The sequence below is a fragment of the Triticum dicoccoides genome, chromosome 3A, assembly GCF_002162155.2.
Source record: "Triticum dicoccoides isolate Atlit2015 ecotype Zavitan chromosome 3A, WEW_v2.0, whole genome shotgun sequence".
Classification (NCBI taxonomy): Eukaryota; Viridiplantae; Streptophyta; class Magnoliopsida; order Poales; family Poaceae; genus Triticum; species Triticum dicoccoides.
Window position 1 is genome coordinate 13,459,453 of NC_041384.1, and position 22,334 is coordinate 13,481,786.

Here is a 22,334-nt window from a genome sequence, read left to right on the forward strand (position 1 = left end):
CCATCGCTTGGGAACATTTTTAAAAATTAAACAAACAAATGAAATTGTTCTGATCTATCATAATAGATATTGGCTTGGCCATTTAGGCAATGCAATACAGTCATAAACTTTGTGATTTGCCATAGAACAGATAAATCATACTCTAATTCTTCCATGGATCCTTTGTCATTGTATTTGAGGTATACCTAAGTGAAAGTTCACTGAAACAATATTTAGGGAGTAGAGAAGATTGCAAGTCATTTACATTACAATATTTCTTTCACCCCAGATAATCAAGCATTTTCCTTGTGTACTTGAAATCAATGCATAAAAGCATAAGTCATTAGCATGTGATTAAATAGCTCAATTCTATGGAACGATTGGTAATTCCAAATTTTATGTTCCGAAAGGAAATTCTAGAATTATAGTTGGCAAACCAACATAGGTACAACAACAGTTACAAGAACGTTGGGTTCTGGAGCCTTGTGCAACATATCTTGGAAAAAAGTTAAGTCCACATATGGCGCCCCTTAATTATGTGGTAAACATCATGTCATCTCTAAACCTCTCGACTTTTATTTTCCTGTGTGCACAGGCACGAAAGTCCAAAAACACACCTTTTCAAATCAGCTATATCAAATGGTAAATAAACCAGGTATACTAAATAAGGGTTGCCCTCCACAATCATTTAGTATAATATGTACATAAGAAATATTTCGCCCTTACTAATAATGCACTGCCCCAAATACAACTCAACTGAAATAGAAAACGTTCTGTACAAAAAATATCACAGAACGCACCCGGTAATTCTACGAAGTTGTTTGGATGGGTGTTGCATAAACGTTACCGGAATCAACTTCCTCAACCTCACAGGAAGAAAAGGCAACTTCCTGTCATCTCCTTCCATTAGTTCATTGTACCATGTAAATCGGCGAGTCGGATGGTTTGACAAGATTCTTCATCTAAGATCTAAAGAACAAAGAAAACTAAGATGAATTCCACAAATCAAGGGTCTTGTGATTGGTTCGGATACAAAAGCCTGGTGCAACAGTACATCAGCAAAAAGTGTGTGACATAGATAGAGATGCAACATACATAAATGAGTATAAGATATAGATAGAGATGGCTATAATATTTTGATACAATGAAATTGTTGAAGTTAATTTTACAAAAGAACAAGGCGGGTTATGGGAGTGTGTGACCTGAATTATTGATTTGTCCACACAAATAAAGAATTGGATCTGCCGGAGTTCGGCATTTGCCGTCGTGTCACGGCCAAAACCCACTTTTAGGGGAATCTGTTTACGGTAACTGTGAAAACACCTTACATGTCAACTTACCCTAAGTTTTACGCACACCCCATAAAACTACTTTTACATGGAGTTTTTTTTTACGGAGCTCCTGGATACTAAATTTATATGAGGATTGCCGTTTTGGCTCTGGGATGCATATGATCTCAGATGAATAGTAAATTCAAATAAATACTCCCTCCGTCCCAAAATAAATGTCTCAACTTTGTATTAATTTTAGTACAAAGTTGTACTAAGGTTAAGACACTTATTTTAGGACGCAGGGAGTAGTAAGTAAAATTTAAAAATTCTGATTTTTGTGTGCAGATGTTTTTGTTAGTGTAACAAGCGTGATTGACAATATTCGTGCTAAATGGGATAGTAATGTTTCATTGATGAGACGAATAAAATTAAGTGTAACATTTGGAGGTAATATTTGGCGTTTGATTTGTTTTGTTTTCACAGGTCAAAATGCTTAAACTTTGCCCCTAAAATTTACAGGTAGCATTTCAGTGTGACAATGGACCCATCTTTTTTTTTCTATTCTTTTGACATTTGCCAAAAAAACATTTTTGATGCGTAAGAACATATGCCCCCAAGAGTCGAATTGGATTTTGGATTTGTATGCGGCATCAATTCTTGTGAAATGTCAATGTATATTCTACAAAAGCTATTGATATAGCTTAGAATGTTTTTTTATAAAAGTAGCTTATGTATTATACATACAAAAAGTTCTATGGGGCCTTAGCACGACGACTTCCCAACTGTCTACTGCAACAAAAATTTTTCCGGCTCTAGCGAGGGAGAGGCAATAATGATGGCGCACCTTCGGTTCGCTTATTTCTGTTGTTCGTTGTATTGTGAATAGATCGGAAGTTTTCCTGTCAAAAAATAGTCCTCCATTATACCAGAAATAAATAAATAAATAAGCACAAGTAAGTACGTAGTATCATCTCATCGTTCGAATATTACGTCATCCGTCTACATAATTGTGTACAGTAACGCTCAAGAACATGAAAACAATGGCTACAGACTAGAGAAAGAAAGAGAGGGAGGGAGCCTCTGATGCTTCACGCGCTAACTGAACGGGACCTTGGTCGTCATGCCGGGACGCGCTTGCATCGGCACCAGAAGGCGGTGCCGCCGCCCTTGCCCTGCGCCACGGCGATCTCCTCGTCCACGTAGAACCACAGGAAGAAGGGGTCCTTGGTGCTCGGCTCACTGCTCGTGTCGCCGCCGCCGAAGGGGATCTCCAGGGAGGGCAGCGGACCGACCTTGAGGCGCACACGTTCGAAGACGAAGGCCAGGATCTTCTTCTTCCACGACAGCCGCCCCTCGAAGGTCAGACTCCCCACCGGGCCCAGGTACACGCCGTTCTCGATCCTCTGGCCCTGCGGAAGAAGATGGCTTCAGAGTTTCAGTTACAGAAAGACCATCATCAAGATTCAGAGTCTCAGTTTCAGTCACAGAAGTTCCATTTTTGTGAAGAATCGGATGCCATGGCTGAGATGCGAGAGAAGCATGAGGAGCTCACTCACCGCGGCGTCGAAGCGCTGGACGGCGGTCACCGGGAAGTAGCTGCCTTTCTCGAGCTTACTACCCTGCGAGACATTCAGAAGCGCTGGACCAATCAATCAACCGCCTAATGCAAAACTGGAAATCTGAGGCTGGAAAATGCCGAATTGTGCGCTTGTTGCTCGCCTGGCCGGTGAAGATGAGCATCCACGTCCTGCCCGGCGACTCGGTCCCGCCGAGGGTCTCGAAGAAGGTGGAGGTGTCGAGCTTGGCCTTCTTGATCTTGGCCAGCGCCGCCAGCACCTCCGCGGCCGGCACCTTCCTCGTCTTGGCCGCGTCCTTGAGCACCTTCACGCTCTCCGCCACGGCCTGCGCTGAACCAGAACCAAGAAACCATCTTAAATGACAACCAGATTGGGGGCAGTTTTTGTCAGTGAGATGGGAGATGGTGGGGCCATGGCGATGCTCGCTGCTCACCGATAGGTCGGAGGGCTCGTCAGGAGGCGCAGGGGGCGACGAGGAGGGCTCCTTCTCGACGTCCGGCGACGCGGCGGCGGCGGCGGTCAGCGAGACGCCGCGGGGACGGCGAGGGCTCGAGCGGAGGCCGAGCTGCGGGCGACGCGGCAGGGGCGGCGAGGAGGCTGGAGCGAGCGTGGAAGGGTGGAGCAAGGAGGCGGACGAGGCCATCTTCTTCCTCTTGCTCGGGCAGGCAGGTTGCTCTGTTCTTCCGGCGAGGTGCCGAGATGGTAACCACGAGTTTGGACTTTGGAGTGTGTGGCTCTGTGGCTGTGGAGGAAAGAGGGCCGAGTGGACACTTGGGGTGGGCGCGCACGTCGAGTTCAATGCATTGATAGAAAACCCACTACAAGCTATGGGGTCAAAACCTATTAACATCAAAATACCTTACCCAAATGAGATAATCTAATTTAAACCGACAAGAACTACACAACACACAGGCTAGCAACACTAATGAGAATGGACAGACCAAAACGAATAATAGCCCATCAGACGCATGCACTTCCAATCTCTAGCAAGCACCGCTAGTAGAAAAAAGGGTCAAATGTGAACATTAGTGCCGGTTTGTAACAGAACCGGCACTAATATGCTCAATAGTGCCGGTTCGTGGCGGAGGCAAATAGTACCGGTTCGTGGCGAACCTGTAGTACCGGTTCATGCCACGAACCGGTACTAAAGAGGTTGTGGCAGCCTGCGGTCAGGCTATGGCCCCACCATCATCATTTAGTGCTGGTTCCACGAACCGGTACTAATGAGGTTATGGCAAGCTGTTTTTAGTCCCACCTCGCTCCCCTAACAAGGCTTTTACCACCTTAAATATGTTACTTCTCAAACTATCACAAGCACTTGGTCTTCATTGAACTCTATGTGTAGAATTTGTGGCCGCAATATGAGTCTTCACCGGTTTATAAATCATTGAGGACTCATATTGACAATTCAGATTGTACACAAAAAGATCATTGATGATCAAAATATTTTTGATGTATAAGATCATATTGACAATTCAGACTATAAAAAAATATAAGATCATGATCTAAATGCTCTTATATTTTTTGCGTTCAGTATGCACCATTCAAAGCGATGTGTCGGTGTACTAGAGTAGGGGTACCCTAATATCCCGAACTTGTGCACGGGCAGTCGCAGCATCCCGCGGCAAGGCTTGCCGGGTGACCGCCAAGGTCCTCCGTGGTTCCTTTGGAGCCGTTCAAGAACAAAGTATCCAAGTCAAGACCCCGGCAAGAGGAGCTCGCCGGAAAGGCCAACCAAGGCACTTCAAGACCCCGGCAAGAGGAGCTTGCCGGGAAGGCCACCCAAGGCATCTCAAGGAACTTGCCGCGGCGCGCCACGCGTCCCGGCAAGGCCCGGTGAGCGACAAGACAACGACCGCGGCAAGGCGCTTGCCGCGGCAAGCCACCACTCTGTGCCTGCGCTCCAGCACATCCACCAACGTGTCGCTCTGGGACCCTTCCGGGCGTGCGTGGCGGGAGGCTATGCAGCCAGCGGTGCGCAATGGCAAGCGGCGCTGACAAGATTGCCGCCGTGGCGAGCGGTGGCGTCCCTAACGGTCCCTTTTACACTGTTTAGGCGACGCAGACGGGCATTTAAGGCCCTTGTCCCCTGCCGTCAGGGTTAGGTATGATACACTGTAGCAGGTAGCTGTACCAACCGCAGCACCTTTCCCTTTTTTGCCCTTGTCTACGTTGCCACCTGTCGGTGACCCCTTGAGCATATAAAAGGAGGCCCATGCGCAACATAGAGGGGGGTTCGAACATTCACGCTCGGTCTCGCTAGCTGCTGGTGTGTACTGTAGCACTCCGCGCTCCCGAGCAAGAACTCAATACAAACCACAAAGCAGGAGTAGGGTTTTACGCATCCGTGCGGCCCGAACCTGGGTAAACCGCTCGTGTGCTTCGCCTCGATCCGCTCTTTGCACGACCTCCGCCCCCGCTGAACCGAAAGGGACTCGGTCCGCCGGTCCCATAGGTGTTCGTGGATTAGTCCCCCGACATCTTTGGCGTGCCAGGTAGGGGGCGTCGAGGTTGTGTGAACCAGATCCGGCGTTCGCGCGAGCTAGATCTTCATTACCTTCATCAACATGCCGCCGAAGAAGAAGGCTTCGGAGGCGGCTGCTCCGTCCGCGCCTTACCCACCACCGACGGAGCAAACGGCTGATGGGGCAGGCACCGGCGGAAGAACGGGCGTCGACGAGGGAGCTCACGGTGCTGCCGGGTCCAAGGACAAGGCTGCGCTGCCCGTTGGCGGCGTAGCCGGCTCCCACAACGACCGGGCGCACTCCAAGACCTCGGCGTCCGTACATGCACCGCGCCCATCTCAGGAGGCGCGGGACTGGCAGCGTTATGGTACTCACGGTACCATGCGTTTGCTGGACCAAGATCGAGCTGGCGGATCTCGGAGTGCTCAAGACCAGCATGCACACCAACATGCTGGCACGAGCGAGGCACGGTCGCCTGGACGGGACACTGCTCCTTCTAACATAGTTAGAAGTCCGAGCATATCCCGCTCCTCGCACCGTTCGCCACCGCCACCCGCCACTGCAGCAGAAGCTTTAGCGCGAGCTCAACTGCTCCTGGACTACCCTCCAACGGCGGACAAGATCGACGACTGGAGGGCCACCATTCAGAGTCTCATCGGCTTTGCCAACGGCGACACCCAACGGCAGCCAAGCACGTCGCAGCCGCGGCAAGTTAGCCAGGCACGAGCCGGTGGTGACAAGACCGGTGGGGGTGCAACCACTGTGCATTCTCCGTCCCGAAGGCCAAGATCGCCGACTCGCCGGATCCACCTCGACAGCGACTCCACCGCGTCATCAGATCCACGAGCTCGTCGCGATCAGCGCCAAGTTCTTCATGAACGACAGCAAGAAGACGCTCGTACACGCATCGAGCGCCGAAGAGAAGCGCGACGTCAATCAGACCAGCGCGCTAGGCCCTCTGTCGACATGCATGCGCCAGGGGAACCAGGCGACTTGCCGTACGCGGTAGGTTGCCCCGCGTTCACTCGTGAGCTGCGGCAAGTCCAGTGGCCCAGCATGAAGAATTTCAAGCCAGACGTACCATAGAAGTACGACGGCAAGTCGCATCCGTCGGAGTTCCTCAGCATCTACACGGTGCATGCTGCTGGGGGACGGGACGACAAGATCCTTGCCAACTACTTCCCGCTGGTGCTCAAGCCCAACGTCAGGTCCTGGCTCATGCACTTGCCGGACAACTCCATATCCTCCTGGGCAGACCTTTGCCATCAGTTTGTCGACGCCTTTACAGGCGGCCACAAACCTCATGGCCAAGAGAGCGACCTTCATCTGTTAGCCCAGAAGGAAGGAGAGCCCCTGCGCAAGTACATTCAGAGACTCAGTCGTGTACAGCACAACATCCCAGATGTCCACCCTGCCGCGGTCATCAGCGCGTTCCATCAGAACGTGCGTAACCGCAGGATGCGGAAGGAGATGGCGATGTGCAAGATCAGAGACGTCAGTGAGCTGTATGCCCTGGCCGACAAGTGTGCACGTGCTGAGGAAGGGAGGAAGCTCCCCGGAGAGAATACAGGAGCAGGATGATCTGACAGCGAGGATGCTGCCCCGGCAAAGAAAAACCGGCGGCGGAACAGGAAGAAGAAAGGCAAAGAAGTGCTAGTCATTGAGCAGTCCGGCAACGAAGGAGGCGCCAAGAAAGCCAAAGTTGGTAGCTCCGGCAAGGAGATTGCCGCATGCACCAACTGTCAGGCTGTGGCGGTCGCCGACAAGCAGTACTGCAAGATCCACTGCACCAAGGGCCATGACCTCCAGAGCTGCAAGAAGGTCGAGCAGCTTGTCCAGCAGCAAAAAGCTGAGTACGAGCAACGCGACAAGGAGAGGACCCAAGGTGGCGATGGAGAATCCGGCAAGAAGCGCGCCGGCCGGGGAGGACGCCGCGGCAAGGCCAAGCAGCGGCAAGGAGACAGACCTCCCCGCGGCCGCGACAAGGATGAAGATGACGACGACGACGAAGACATGGAGGATGTCGAGACCAGTGAGCAGGAGTTCCAGAAAGCCACAGAGGTCTTGTGCGTTGACGGCGGTGCTTCTCTGCATACTTCACACCGCCAACTCAAGCAGTGGGTGCGGGAAGTCAATGCGGCAGAGCCACCCGTCGAGTCACGCAAGCTTCTGAAATGGTCCAGCACGCCTATCATCTTTGATATTGAGGACCACCCTGATCGCATAACTGCGGTCGGGTGCTTGCCGATGTTGGTTTCACCAACTATCCGCAACCTCAAGGTCACTAAGATGTTAGTTGACGGCGGGGCCGGCTTGAACCTGATCTCCTCCGCTGTACTCCAGAAACTCCAAATCCCTGACAGCGAGCTTGAAGAGACCGGCACATTCCAAGGAATCAACCCGGTAATGAGCAAGCCGAAGGGGAAGGTCACGTTGCCAGTAACATTTGGCAGCGAGTTGAACTTCAGGACCGAGAGGGTCACTTTTGACGTTGCCGATATTCCATTGCCTTACAATGGGATACTTGGCCGTCCAGCACTCGCCAAGTTCATGGCAGCCTCTCACTATGCATACAACATGCTGAAGATGCCAGGCCCGATAAGCGTCATCTCTGTCCCCGGCGACAAGAAGGATGCTCTTATCTGCGCCGACAAGATCTACCGGGAAGCGGCAGCCGCAACAGATCGCAAGTCACTTGCCGCTGAAGCTCCCGGGGGGAAGAAGAAGACCAAGTCCGGCAAGAGTTCTGATGCCTACTCCGGCAAGCGCACCTCTTCGGAGTGCTGCGCTGCCGTCGAGGACGCACCATCGAGCTCCACCGGCAAGTGTAAGAAGACAATGGCGGCTCCGCCAGAGACGAAGAAGGTGCCCGCCAAGGAGGACGGCACTGGTGGTACCTTCACCATCAGTGCCACTCTCGACCCTAAATAGGAAAGCGCGCTCATTGCTTTCCTACAGGCGAACGTCGACGTGTTTGCGTGGCAACCGTCTGACATTCCCGGTGTTCCCAGGAAAGTAATTGAGCACCACCTTGCCGTTTGTCCTCATGCGCGGCCCGTCAAGCAGAAGGTCAGGAAGCAAGCAGTGGAGCGCCAAGAATTCATCGCAGAAGAGATCAAGAAGTTGGAAGCAGCAGGCCTTGTCAGAGGAGTGCTCCATCCTACGTGGTTGGCCAATCCTGTAGTCGTGCGCAAGGCGAACGGGAAATGGAGACTTTGTATCGATTTTACCGATGTTAACAAAGCTTGTCCCAAAGACCCATTTCCCTTGCCGCGCATTGACCAGATTGTTGACTCCACAGCCGGATGTGATTTGCTTTCATTTCTTGACGCATATTCAGGATACCATCAGATCTTCATGGCAGAAGAAGATGAGGAGAAGGCCACATTTATTACTCCATGTGGCATGTACTGTTTCATACGGATGCCTTTCGGATTAAAAAATGCTGGTTCAACATTTGCAAGAGTAGTCCATGTCGCTCTTGAGCCACAAATACACAGAAATGTGGAAGCCTACATGGATGACATAGTGGTCAAGAGCAAGGACAGAGCAACTCTGATCCAAGATTTAGACGAGACCTTTGCAAATCTGCGTAAGATCAACCTCAAATTCAACCCAGAGAAGTGTGTGTTTGGAGTCCCCTCCGGCAAGCTTCTCGGGTTCTTCGTGTCTCAGCAGGGAATTGAAGCCAATCCCGACAAGATCAAGGCCATTGAGCAGATTGAAGCACCAAAGCGCGTCAAGGATGTACAAAGACTTGCCAGTTGCGTGGCTGCTCTCAGCAGGTTTATCTCTAGGTCTGCTGAGCGCGCCCTGCCGTTTTTCAAATTATTGAAAAAGGCAGGTCCAATGAAATGGACTCCGGAAGCGGAGGCTGCGCTGCAAGACTTGAAGAGATACCCGTCCTCCCCTCCAATACTTGTCGCACCTAAGCCACAAGAGAAGTTGCTGCTGTATATAGCGGCAACCAATCAAGTGGTTAGTGCTGCGTTAGTATCAGAGAGGGAGGCGGATGACGAGCCAGCAACCACGGCAAGCGCATCCAGCGACAAGCAAGGGGCTTCCCCGGCAAGCTCTGGTCCCGACAAAGATGGATCTGCGCAGATGCGCGAGGAGATACAAAAGAAAATGGTGCAGCGCCCAGTTTACTTTGTCAGTTCCCTTCTGCAGGGGGCTAGGTCAAGGTACTCTGGCGTGCAGAAATTTCTTTTCGGCCTTCTCATGGCCTCGAGAAAGCTGCGCCATTATTTCCAAGCACATGAGATCACAGTTGTCACTCGCTTTCCGCTGAAGAGGATACTACAGAATCCAGAAGCGACAGGCAGGATTGTCGAGTGGGCACTGGAACTGTCAAGCTTTGGCCTCAAGTTTGAGGGCACTTCAACTATCCAGAGCAGAGCATTGGCAGAATTTATAGCAGAATGGACGCCAACACCAGATGAAGAAATTCCAGAAACGAGCATCCCCGTCAATGAAGCGAGCAAAGAGTGGCTGATGTACTTTGATGGTGCTTTTTCGCTGCAAGGCGCCGGCGCTGGCGTGCTGCTTGTCGCACCCACCGGGGAGCACCTCAAGTACGTAGTCCAGATGCACTTTCCCAAGGAGCAAGCAACAAACAATACTGCAGAGTATGAAGGCTTGCTTGCCGGTTTCAGGATCGCGGCAGACCTTGGGATCAAGAAGCTCATTGTCAGGGGTGACTCGCAGCTTGTCGTTTCGCCAAGTGAACAAGAGTTATCAGAGTCCGTTGATGGAAGCCTACGTCGACGAAGTGAGAAAGCTAGAAGAGCACTTTGACGGCCTGCAGATGGAACATTTTCCAAGAGCTCAGAACGCCATTGCCAATAGCCTGTCAAAGTGCGCCGCACTTAAGTTACCTGTGGAACCAGGGATCTTTGTGCTCAAGCTGACTCAACCGTCCGTAACGCCACCGACTGGACATAGCAAGAAGAGGAAGTTGATTTCTGGTGACTATTTGCCGGTAGAGCTTCCCGAAGCCGCCGCCAAGAAGGTCCCCAAGATCAACGCCAAGAGCGCTGAGGAGCAGTCTGCTCCGGCAAGCCCTAGGGTTTGTTTCGTTGAAGTAGAAGCTCCCGGTAAGTTTTGCTCCGGCAAGCTTGCCGGGGAACATCAAGCTCCGGCAGAACCGCAGGTTCTCGCCGTAGAAGCGGACGTTCCCGTAGCAACAGATTTGCCTTGCGCTGAGGAGCAATCTGCTCCGGCAAACCCTAGGGTTTGTTCCGTCGAAGCAGAAGCTCCCGACAAGTTTTGCTCAGGCAAGCTTGCCGGGGAACGTCAAGCTCCGGCAGAACCGCAGTTTCTCGCCGTGGAAGCGGATGTTCCCGCAGCAGCAAATTTGCCTTTAGTCCTTGTTGTCGAGCCACAAGCTCCAGCATGGGCACAGCGGATTGTCCGTTTCCTTCAGACAGGAGAACTTCCCGAAGAGCAAGAAGAAGCGGAAAGAGTAGCCCGGCAGTCAAGTATGTACCAGTTTGTCGACAAGACACTGTACAGAAGAAGACTCAACGGTGTGAAATTGAAGTGTATTCACCGGGAAGACGGACAAAAGCTGTTGGCAGAGATACATGGGGGCATATGTGGTCACCACATTGGCGCAAGAGCACTTGTCGGCAAAGCATTCCGGCAAGGTTTCTTTTGGCCGACAGCCCTCCAGGATGCAACTGCACAAGTAACCAAGTGTGAAGCATGCCAGTTCCATTCCAAGCAGATACACCAACCAGCCCAAGCTCTCCAGACGATCCCTTTATCCTGGCCATTTTCGGTCTGGGGGCTCGACATCCTCGGCCCCTTTCCCCGAGCAGTCAGGGGCTTTGAGTACTTGTACGTTGCAATCGACAAGTTCACAAAGTGGTCGGAAGTGGAACCAGTGAGGAAGGTGACAGCACAGTCAACAGTCAAGTTCTTCAGGTCAATTGTTTGCCGCTTCGGGATCCCTAACAGGATAATCTCCGACAATAGTACGCAATTCACGAGCCGCACCTTCATGCAATACATCCAAGATCTTGGCGCTAAGGTCTGCTTCGCTTCTGTTGCTCACCCGAGAAGCAACGGTCAAGCGGAGAGGGCAAATGCTGAAGTGCTACGCGGGCTCAAGACCAGAACTTTCGACAGGCTGCACAAGTGCGGAAGAAACTGGATCGAGGAGCTGCCGGTGGTTCTTTGGTCGATCAGAACGACGCCAAATCGAGCCACTGGACAGACACCTTTCGCTCTAGTCTATGGAGCAGAGGCAGTTATCCCCACGGAACTCGTATACGGGTCACCTCGAGTGCTCGCTTATGATGAGCTCGAGCAACAGCAGCTGCGACAAGATGACGTGCTGCTCCTTGAGGAAGACTGTCTTCAGGCTGCTGTATGAGCTGCTCGCTACCAGCAAGCTTTGCGCCGCTACCATAGCCGCAAAGTTAACGCCAAAAGTCTCGAGGAAGACGACCTTGTTCTTTGGCGTGTTCAGTCCGCCAAGAATTCCAACAAGTTGACGCCGAAGTGGGAAGGCCCTTACCGGGTGAAACGAGTCACTAGGCCTAGCGCTGTCCGCCTTGAGACCGAAGATGCCATTCCGGTGAGCAACTCCTGGAACATTGAGCATCTTCGTAAGTTTTACCCGTAAGGCGCGGTTGCCGGAACCTGTCCCGGCAACCACCTTTTGTACAAGTCTTGCCGCTGTTGCATGTAATCCTTTGTACAAAGCCGGGCGCAGACTCCGTGCATAATAAAGCTCATGTGCTCCGCACATCTTGTCAGTTTCATGCTTTCTATTTTTTGCATATGTGATCTGACACTTTGTGCAGCACCTACTAGTCGCGCCCTTACTTTGTTTCGAGTCCACTCAGCAACTTAAGTGAGCTGCGACTAGTTGCGACAAGGTTTCTTGTTGGTAGCAGCACCGCCAGCAGGCTGCTGACGTTCCGCACTCAGCGCTCGCGGCTAAGGTGCCTACACCGGCAAGTTCCCTAAAAAGCTCACCTGCTCAGCACATCTTGTCAATTTCATGCTTTCTATTTTTTGGCATATATGATCTGACACTTTGTGCAGCACCTACTCCACGGTAAGCAATAACGAGCCGTAAGGCTCCGTATCTTTATTTTCTCTTCTTTCTTTTTCCTCAAGGAAAGGAAGGTTCCCTCGCCCACAAGTTTGCCGGGGAGGAAAGGAGAAGATAATGGTATGGGCCAGGCGTCGTTCAAGAAAATTCCGCCTTACCGAGAAGCAAACAACAAAAAAGCTAAGTTGCCAAAGTTTGAGCATTCAGATTTTTTAAATTTTAAGTTATCTCCCTTGAACGACCACACTTTGTATGGAAAACCTGTGCGCGGAGAAACCAACTCGTAGCTAGTTGCGCCCTTATTTTGTTTCAAGTCCGCTCAACAACTTAAGTGAGCTGCGACTAGTTGCGACAAGGTTTCTTGCCGGTAGCGGCACCGCCAGCAGGCTGCTGACGTTCCGCACTCAGCGCTCGCGGCTCAGGTGCTGCACCGGCAAGTTCCCTAAAAGCGTAGGGCGAAAACGTATAAAGAAAGGAATCAAGTAAAGGGAATAACATTGCAATTAGTAACCAGAATAAAGTTATATTACAAAGATAGCTTGTCGCAGCTCTAACAGACTGTTTTCATAACATGACAAACAGCGACAAGGAAAGAAGAAATGGGCGGCCTAATCTACGCGGTCGCCTTCGATCCTCTTGATCCCGCTCACCTTGTCCACAATGGGTGCGACAAGGGCCTTGAGCGCCTCCAGATCGGCATCCGGCGGCAAGGTCTTGAGGACGTTGGTGAAGCTGAGGCCCAGATTGCGGAAGGCCACCTTCACCAACACTTTCTGAAGAGCTCCCGCGCAGATCTTGCGCGACTCGTCGGCCAGCTGCTTTGGGATCCTCTCCCGGAGTCGCTGGAGGGCCGTCGCCACACCCTTGAAGAACAAGACGAGCTTGGCGCTGGGTTGGAGGTTCTCATCGGAGGGATACCCGAGATCCTCCATCCCCAGCTGCGCCAGCTCCCTGTCAATGTCTGTGGCAGCGTTCACAAGACTCTCCGTCCAGTGCTCCACAATTTCCCTGAAGGCATTTTGGGTAGAGGCAACACTCTCTAGCAGCGCCTTGTCGGCCTTGATATCCTCCCTCAAGGCCGCCTCTTGCTTCCTGGCGCTGTCCAACGTCTTGGTCAAAGCGGTCAGCTTCAACTCAAGACCTGTGTTCGAGTCCTTGGCGGCGCTGAGCTCTTTGCTCTTCTCGACGAGAGCGGCCTCCAGCTGCGCCACCTTCGTCTCCAACTCCTTCTTGGCGGCCTCGGCGGCAGCGGCAGCATCCTCTGCTTGCTTGAGGGCTCCGCCGAGTTTTTCCTCGCGTGCGGCAAGCTCCTCCTCGTGAGCGTCAAGATTGATCTTCCGCTGCGCCAACTCGCCCTCCTCCGCGGATAGCTTCACAGCGCAAGTCGCTGTTGCTCTTCGACTTCAGCCTTCTCGAGGAGGAAGGCCTTCTGCGCTTCGGCGAGCTACTCCCGCTTCTCCGCCAGGGACCGGAGGGCTTCTCGGTGGAAACCCCCGAGCTCTTCCGCGCGCTTCTCGATGTCTACTCCCGCCTTCGTGACAAGCGCCTCGCGGGAGTCCAGCTTGGCTTGCCACGCGCGGTAGAGCGACATCAACTTCCGCAGCAGCCGCTCTTCCTCAGGCTCGTTGCTGCTGTTGCTTGGCGCGTCGACCAGCGTCAGCCCCGCGAAGGCGAGCACCTTCCCGTCAAAGATCTCCCCCTCGACCGGCGCCCTGGAGCTTGATGCCCAGGGGAGGTTGATGAAGACGTCGTCGCTGGCCTTCAGGTAGATGCCCGGCTGGGGCTCCTCGGAGCTTGGCGCTGCGGCTTCGGCGGACGGGTCGGTGGTCGGCGTAGTGCCTGGCGCTCCTGCAGCCTCTGGGCCGTCAGTACGATCGCCAGACCCCTCGCCAGTTGCTGCGGCGGCAGCCTTGGCGGCCTCGGCGCCGGTGGGATCGCCAGCGCCGGCTGCTTCTTCGGCGGCGACCTCGGTCTCCATCTGCTCCGCTGCAGATGGGTCTGACAGCCGGCAAGGGGAGAAGAGTCAAGCAAAATCCAGCAAAACCCAAGAAGGTCAAGAGAAGAAGAACCCAGGGAAAGTTTTTCAGCAAAAGGAGTACCTGTGCCGGGTTCTGCAGTCGTGGTCTCCACCGTCGGGGGGCCGCTAGAGCTCTCCCTCACCGGAGACCTCTCCCTTACTGGGAAGCCCTCCCTTGCTGGAGAATTCTCCCTTGTCGGGGGATTCTCCCTTGGCTCCTGATGGGGCTGCTCTGCTCCTACGCAAATCAGCAATCAAATATCAGCAAAAATAGAGCATCCATGCGCACCTCACAAGTGGAAAGCAAACCATATACTTACGCTGGGGGCTGCTCTGGAGAAAAGTTGCCGGGTTCGGCAAGGTTGTCTCGGGTGCACCCCCCGCTGTCGCCGTGGGTTCATCCTCGATGATAATCACCGGGGCCTTGGCTCTCTTCGCTGCTCTCTGGGCCAGAGTCCTGAAAAAGAACAAGTTCAGAGTAAAGCAAGTGAGACACAAGACAAAACAGCAAGAATTGAAGAACGACAAGTACATCAAGAGAAGCTTACTCTTCTTCTTCTTCCTCGTCGGAGCTGAACGCGGAGAAGTCAAAGTCCGGCGCGCGCCCGGCGCTAGGAGGCGGAGGAGAAACTTCCCTTGGCCGCTTGGCGGGAGCCGTGGCGGCGGTCTGAGATGACCCCACTCCAGATGTCGTCGCGGCATGAGAAGCGGCAGGAGCAGAAGCGGTGGTCCGGGAGGACCCTGCTCCAGTTGTCGTTGCAGCATGAGGCGCTCCCGCGGCAACGGTGTTTGCCGCGGTGGAGCGTGTCACGCGGCGCGGCGACTGTTGACCCGCTTGCCGCTCCGCTACGTCACCGGCCTTGCGGAGACGCCTTCTTGGTGGGGATGGAGGCTCTGCTTGCGGCGAGCTGCCCGAAGACGAAGTGGAAGACGAGTTGATCTCCAGCGAGCCGCTCGTATCCTTGGCGGGCTCGCTCGACTCAATGTTCTGCCCGGCAAGCTCTTTCTCGCTGGCAGGCTCCCTTCGCTCGGCACGGCTTGCCGCCTCTGCTGCATCTGCCTCCTCCACGGTAAATCCAAACTCGCCCGCGGCTGCGGCTGCCGCCGCCTCTTCCAGCCTGGTGGCGATGAGTGCCATCTCCGCATCGGTGGTGTCGCAGGTGAGGCCGTCCTTCTCGTCGGGGCGGATCGCCACTTCTACCAAGTCATCGAAGAACTGCTGCACGACGTCGTCTGCAGGCTCCTGCCAAGTTGGCACAATTCCATGCGAGTCGCACTCCGGCATCATTGCACGAATGCGGTCGAGCGAGGAATTGTTGCACAACGGAACGACACCCCCCGGCAACCTGAACACTTCCGGATGTTGGGGGTCATACTTGAACAGTTCTTGGAGCATCGCGTTGAGCTCCAGAACAGTAAAGTTGTAGTTGAGGCCCGGCCGCAGCCTCATGATATCCGCCGCATTCTTGAACTCCCAAGTGGGTCTCCCCCGTTCCTGCAGGGGGGCGATGCGGCGGCGAAGAAAATCTGCGCCAACGGCGCCTATAGTGAGCCCGGCAAGCCTGAGGCGCAGGATCCGGGTGACAGCAATCTTCAGCCTGTCGTCTTCCGGGGCCACGTCACTCCAATCACTGCCGCGTGCTACTGGGGTTTGGCGCCGGGCGGTGAATGGCTGCGGGTTCTCCTCGTCAATCCAGCACCAGTCTGCTCTCTACTCCTCCCACTTGCCGCGGAATTCTCCCTCCAGATAGGTTTCCTTCTTGCTGGCCCTCGAGATCCAGGCGATTCCGCCGGACAAAGGCTCTCCTCTCTCTACTCGGGGTATGAAGAAATGGCGGAAGAGGGCTACACTGGGGTGGACTCCGACAAAGTTTTCGCAGAGATGTGCAAAAACTGCCATGGTCAGAACGGCATTGGGGGTGAAGTCAAGGAGGTGGAATCCGTAGGTATTCATGATGTCGCAGAAGAATTCAGAGAAAGGCGGGCAGAGCCCGCAGTAGAAGAACAATGCGAAGAAAGGGTACCCGTTTGGGGCCTTCTTCCAAGCGGCGGCGGGGAGTACCTTCGTGCGCGGATGCGCGCGCGTCTCTGCCGACCAGAAGAGGTAGTAGTTCTCCCTCAGCTCCTTCGCGGCAAGCTTGGGGGGGAAGATGGCCCGCTCCTTCCGCAGCGCCGCAAACCGCTGCGCCTCGGTCGACTTCACGACCTTCCCCTTGTCGGCTTTTGGAGCCATGGCGGAAATTGGTGGAGGAGGTCGACGGCGTTGGTGGTGCTGGTGGCGATGGGGGGCGGAGCGCTGCTCTCTCTCTCTCTCGGCTTTGGGAAGACAAGGGAGCGGCGGAGATTTCTGAGATTGGAAGCAGCAACGGGCGAATGTGCGAACTGCCCCTGTTTCCCCTGCTTATAAAGAGGAAGGGGGCGGACGTTCCGCATTTCCGAATAAAATAACCACCCACGATCTCTCCCACGACACCGCATTCAACGCGTGCTGTTCGGGGAGGGCGCGGTGGATACGGAGAAAGATACGGCGTAACCTAGGCCGCGCGTGCCCGTGCCCTGTTTTGGGCCTGGCCCAACAGCGTTCGGCACCGTGTATGGCCCAGGCCCGGGGGCTCCTGTCGGTGTACTAGAGTAGGGGTACCCTAGTATCCCGAACTTGTGCATGGGCAGTCGCAGCATCCCGCGGCAAGGCTTGCCGGGTGACCGCCAAGGTCCTCCGTGGTTCCTTTGGAGCTGTTCAAGAACAAAGTATCCAAGTCAAGACCCCGGCAAGAGGAGCTCGCCGGGAAGGCCAACCAAGGCACTTCAAGACCCCGACAAGAGGAGCTTGCCGGGAAGGCCACCCAAGGCATCTCAAGGAACTTACCGCGGCGCGCCACGCGTCCCGGCAAGGCCCGGTGAGCGACAAGCTCCCGGACGCGACAAGACAACGACCGCGGCAAGGCGCTTGCCGCGGCAAGCCACCACTCTGTGCCCGCGCTCCAGCACATCCACCAACGTGTCGCTCTGGGACCCTTCCGGGCGTGCGTGGCGGGAGGCTGTGCAGCCAGCGGTGCGCAATGGCAAGCGGCGCTGACAAGATTGCCACCGTGGTGAGCGGTGGCGTCCCTGACGGTCCCTTTTACACTGTTTAGGCGACGCAGACGGGCATTTAAGGCCCTTGTCCCCTGCCGTCAGGGTTAGGTATGATACACTGTAGCAGGTAGTTGTACCAACCGCAACACCTTTCCCTTTTTTGCCCTTGTCCACGTTGCCACCTGTCGGTGACCCCTTGAGCATATAAAAGGAGGCCCATGCGCAAAATAGAGGGGGGTTCGAACATTCACACTCGATCTCGCTAGCTGCTGGTGTGTACTGTAGCACTCCGCGCTCCCGAGCAAGAACTCAATACAAACCACAAAGCAGGAGTAGGGTTTTACACATCCGTGCGGCCCGAACCTGGGTAAACCGCTCGTGTGCTTCGCCTCGATCCGCTCTTTGCACGACCTCCGCCCCCGCCGAACCGAAAGGGACTCGGTCCGCTGGTCCCATAGGTGTTCGTGGATTAGTCCCCCGACACGATGCCATCAACTTTCAACCATTTCTGCCTTCATTTGCTATTTTTCATGCATTTAATAATTTGTTTTGAAAACTAAATGACCTGGAAATTGAAAAGCACTACAAATGAACTCTGAAAAAGTTGAAATTTGGCATGGTATCATCATTTCACCCACATAGATTGTTCAAAAAAGTAGAGAGGGTTACGGCAAAAACTGGATGCATTTCGTTTACAAACTGGACAATCTCTTTCGAAGTATATTCGGGTTTCTGACGAAATTAAACTCATCTGTTACAAAGGCATTTCATTTTTTTAAACTTATTACAACTCCTGACTTTTTGTGCATTCAGTATGCACCATTCAAAGCGACGTCATCACTTTTCAACCATTTTTGCCTTCATTTGATATTTTTCATGCATTTAATGATTTGTTTTGAACTAAATGACACTAAACTTTGTGCAGGCAGCGCACCACCTTTAGTACCGGTTGGTGGCTCCAAAGGATGACCAGTACTACAGTTTCTTAGTAAGCTGTTTTTTAGTCCCACCTCGCCAAGAGAGAGGGACTAGGAGCGGTTTATAAGCCCTGAGTGCAGAGACGATGAAGAAGAGGCTCAATGCTCACGTTGCTTAGCTTCAAGCCTTGAGGAATATGGTAGACTGCACGGAGCTATGTGCAGTGTAGTTTGCACTATTCCGAAAGGCTTGAAGCTAATTAACAATCATTGCACCTCTTTTTTATTATTAATAACTTATTACAACTCCGGACTTCTGTTATGGCAAAAACTAGATGCAATTCGTATACAAACTGAACAATCTCTTTCAAAGTATCAGGGTCGGTTTCAGACGAAAACTCATCTGTTACACCGAAAGGCATGGTATATAAAAATAAATGAATAGAAGAAAATAAATAAAGCAGAAAAGAAAAAAAACTATAGTAGAAAAGAAAAAAACTATATAAAAAACTACTCAGAAATAAATATAACAGAAAAGAAAAAACTACGCAGAAATAAATAGAAGAAAATAAAGCAGAAAAGAAAAAAACTATACAAAAAAATTGGGACGCTGCCCAGTGGGCCTGCTAGCCCACGGGCGTGCAATTACAGGCCCTAAAGGCCAAGCAGGCTCACAGGGCAGCGCGCAGAATTTAGGCCCAGAAGCCTGCTATATAGAGGAGTTCAAAGAGGCAGCCGCAGCTGAGTTTATAAACCAGTGCGGCTGCCCTTCGCCCGGCGAGGTGGGACTAAACTTTGTGCACCGTGGGGTGACAGCGCAAGACCTTTAGTACCGGTTGGTGGCTCCAACCGGTACTACAAAAGGCCTTCGTTTCTCGCCGCTTGGCCTGGCGAAAATAGACCTTTAGTACCGGTTGGAGCCACCAACCGGTACTAAAGGCCCATCCTATATATATAGCACTTACGAAAATTTCAGTTTCATCCCCTACTTCGTCTCCAACCGCGCCGCTCGATCCCGTCGTGTCGCCGCTTGTCGCCCGTCGTTCGTCGTCGTCGTCGTCGTCGCGGCGCCGCCCGTACATCTCTCTCCTCGCACCCGCGCCGCCGTCTGTCGTCGTCGTCGTCGCCGCCGCCGCCCCCGCCCCGTATGCCGGCGCCCCCGCTAGTACGTACGGGACGGCGGCGTACGGGGCGCGGCATACACATACACACACACACGTATACATGCAGTACACACACATACACACACATGTACGTATACACGCAGTACACACACATACACATACACATACACACACACACACGTACGTATACACGCAGTACACACACATACACATACACATACACACACACACACATTTTTTACTTATATTTTCTGTTATATGTTTTTTAGAAAAGTTAATTAGATGATCGAATGTCAGATTAATGTCAATTATTGGAGATGAATATAGCTAGATATTAATTAGGTATATGAGATTTGAACTAGTTGAATAATTAATATAACTAGTAAATAGTTAGTTAAATTAATTAGTTGAATTAATTAATAGAACTTGTTGAATTAATAGAACTAGTTGAATTAGCTGAAATAATAGAACTAGTAATGTCAAATGTTAGATGAATTAGATAGAAATATATGTTAGATATTAATGTCAAATGTTAGATGAATATTAGAATTAGTTAGATATTAATTAATGTTAGATAATAAGTGTTTAATGTTTCACCTATATGAACATAGGAAATGTCGTCTGACGATGAAAAAGATTTCATTATGTGTGAACACTGTGAAGACCAACGCGGCCTGTGCGACAGAAATTTCCTTGTTGATAATAGGCGCTTCAACATCAATCTGGATGAGACATTCGAAGTGGATACAGTAAGTCACAACGGCAGTTATTTTTTCATAATATAAGCATTATACTTATGCTTCATTTGCTTCAACTTACAATTTTAAATTTTCACTGTTCTACTAGCGCATCCCCTGCCATGCAATTTTTTTTCTTGGATAAGATAGGTTTCAGTGCTATGGAAACTATGGAGGTAAAGAGAGTTTACCTGAAGACCGAGCATGGTTATATTTTCAACGTCAAATTATACAATGCAGACACATACACCCATTTTGAATGCAAAACTTGGCAAGCACTATGCAAGGCTTATGCATTTGAGCCTGATATGGTTATCACCTTTGATATTCATCCGGAATATGATATTGAAGGTAATAGAGACATCTGGGTCGATGTGCAGACGCCTCCAGTTCTACCATTATGTGAGTTTTTCTCAACCATGTTTATGTCTTTGATATTGTTTATTCAAAAATAGCTGACAACTAATTTCTATTGTCAGCTTATTTTGGTTCAACCAAACATGTCCGGCGCTTGGTAGACAGGACCTACTACTGTCCCGGGGCTGAACTAAACTGCGAGGAGATAAGTCATTATGTTTCATGGCTTGAGGATCTTTATACTGTCAAGACAAATTTTCTTCCTGCACTTAGAAATGTTAGTACTCAAAACGTGCGACCAATAGTGATCATATTGAACTACGGTCACATCTATAATAGAAAGATGGTAAGATTTTTACTATTTGTCCTTAGTGCATCTTTTGCATACATTATTTTTGAAGCTAAACTTTCATTGCTAAGTATATTAATTATTATACGATGTTCTTCAACAGGGACTCCCGATGACAGTTGTGCCTTAGTGGATCGAGACAAAAGGTCGCATGTCAATGGTTAGCTTACGACCAAGATATCCTACATTGCACATGAGTGCATTTAGGATTTCTGAAAGCGATGAATGCTTAATAGTCAAAGATTGGAGCAAAATTGTTAATGATCGCAGAGAAGTACTAGGGGGCAGCAAGGACAAGCGCAACCCATGATTAGGAGACAGATTCATCTGCATGCTCCAGTATGATGAATCAGGAGAGCTATACATGTTCTATGCTATTTTACCTGAGAGGGAGCAGCAGGAGTGACACTAGTAGAAAAAGGGGCTTTTGTCCCGGTTGGTAAGGCCCTTTAGTCCCGGTTTTCGAACCGGGACTAAAGGGTCGTTACTAATGCCTCTCCCCTTTAGTACCGGTTCTTACACGAATCGGGACTAAAGGGCGCGACCACGTGGAGCTCCACCTTTAGTCCCGGTTGGTTATGATTTTTTTTGAATTTTTTTAATTTTTTTTATTTTCAAAATTTTGAATTATTTTAACCTCTAGTCTGTAATCACCACCCCTCATCACTCCTCAATTTATCCTCTAATCACCCCTCATCATTCCAAATCATCTAACTTCCCGAACGGTCACCCATCCTCCCACTCCCCCAGCCTGAGCATGCTTAACTTCCTGGTTCTATTCTCCCTCGTTTCCAAGTCTGCACTTGTTGTTTTCCTGACAATAGTAAGATGTCAATCCTATTAACCTTCAGGAATTTTGCTTGAGCATGAAGTGACACATTTCACTATTTGAGTTTGAAACTATTGTTTTAGAAAACAATAATTATTTAGTAACACTAAAATTTCTTAAATAATTAGTTTGACCATTGTTTGACCACAGTTTGACCACATCTGACCAAAATTCGAAATAACTGAAATAATTATTTAGTAACACTAATATTCTACAATAATTAGTTTGACCATTATTTGACCACAATTTGACCAGATTTGACCACATTTTTCCAAAAAAATTGGAACTATATTTTTTTCTGTTACTAGTGGCGCACCTAGCAAATGGTGCGCCACTAGTAAGTTTGAATTTTTTTCGATTTTTTCCACTCTAGATCTTAAAAGCACCTTAACTTTTCGAGTAGATGATTTTTCATATAAAAAACTTTTTAATCCGAGTTCGTATGCAAAAGTTATGCCCATTTTACAAATTCCAGAGAGAATTTGCAAATAAAGTCGAAATTCATATTTGTAAATTTTCCCAACAACTAGACCACATATCACATGGGAAACTTATTTTATTTTATTTTTTT

The 22,334-nt window shown here is 51.1% G+C and overlaps 1 protein-coding gene across 1 annotated transcript; it reads right to left on the reverse strand.

The window, feature by feature from the left end:
* Positions 1-2,182: 2,182 nt before the first annotated feature.
* LOC119266690 lies at positions 2,183-3,595 on the reverse strand. Its single transcript, XM_037547943.1, has 4 exons — positions 3,261-3,595; positions 2,970-3,152; positions 2,807-2,869; positions 2,183-2,659 (listed from the first exon to the last, which is right to left on the reverse strand). The coding sequence occupies exons 1-4, from the start codon at positions 3,468-3,470 to the stop codon at positions 2,369-2,371; spliced, it is 747 nt and encodes a 248-aa protein (XP_037403840.1). The 5' UTR covers positions 3,471-3,595; the 3' UTR covers positions 2,183-2,368.
* Positions 3,596-22,334: the final 18,739 nt, after the last annotated feature.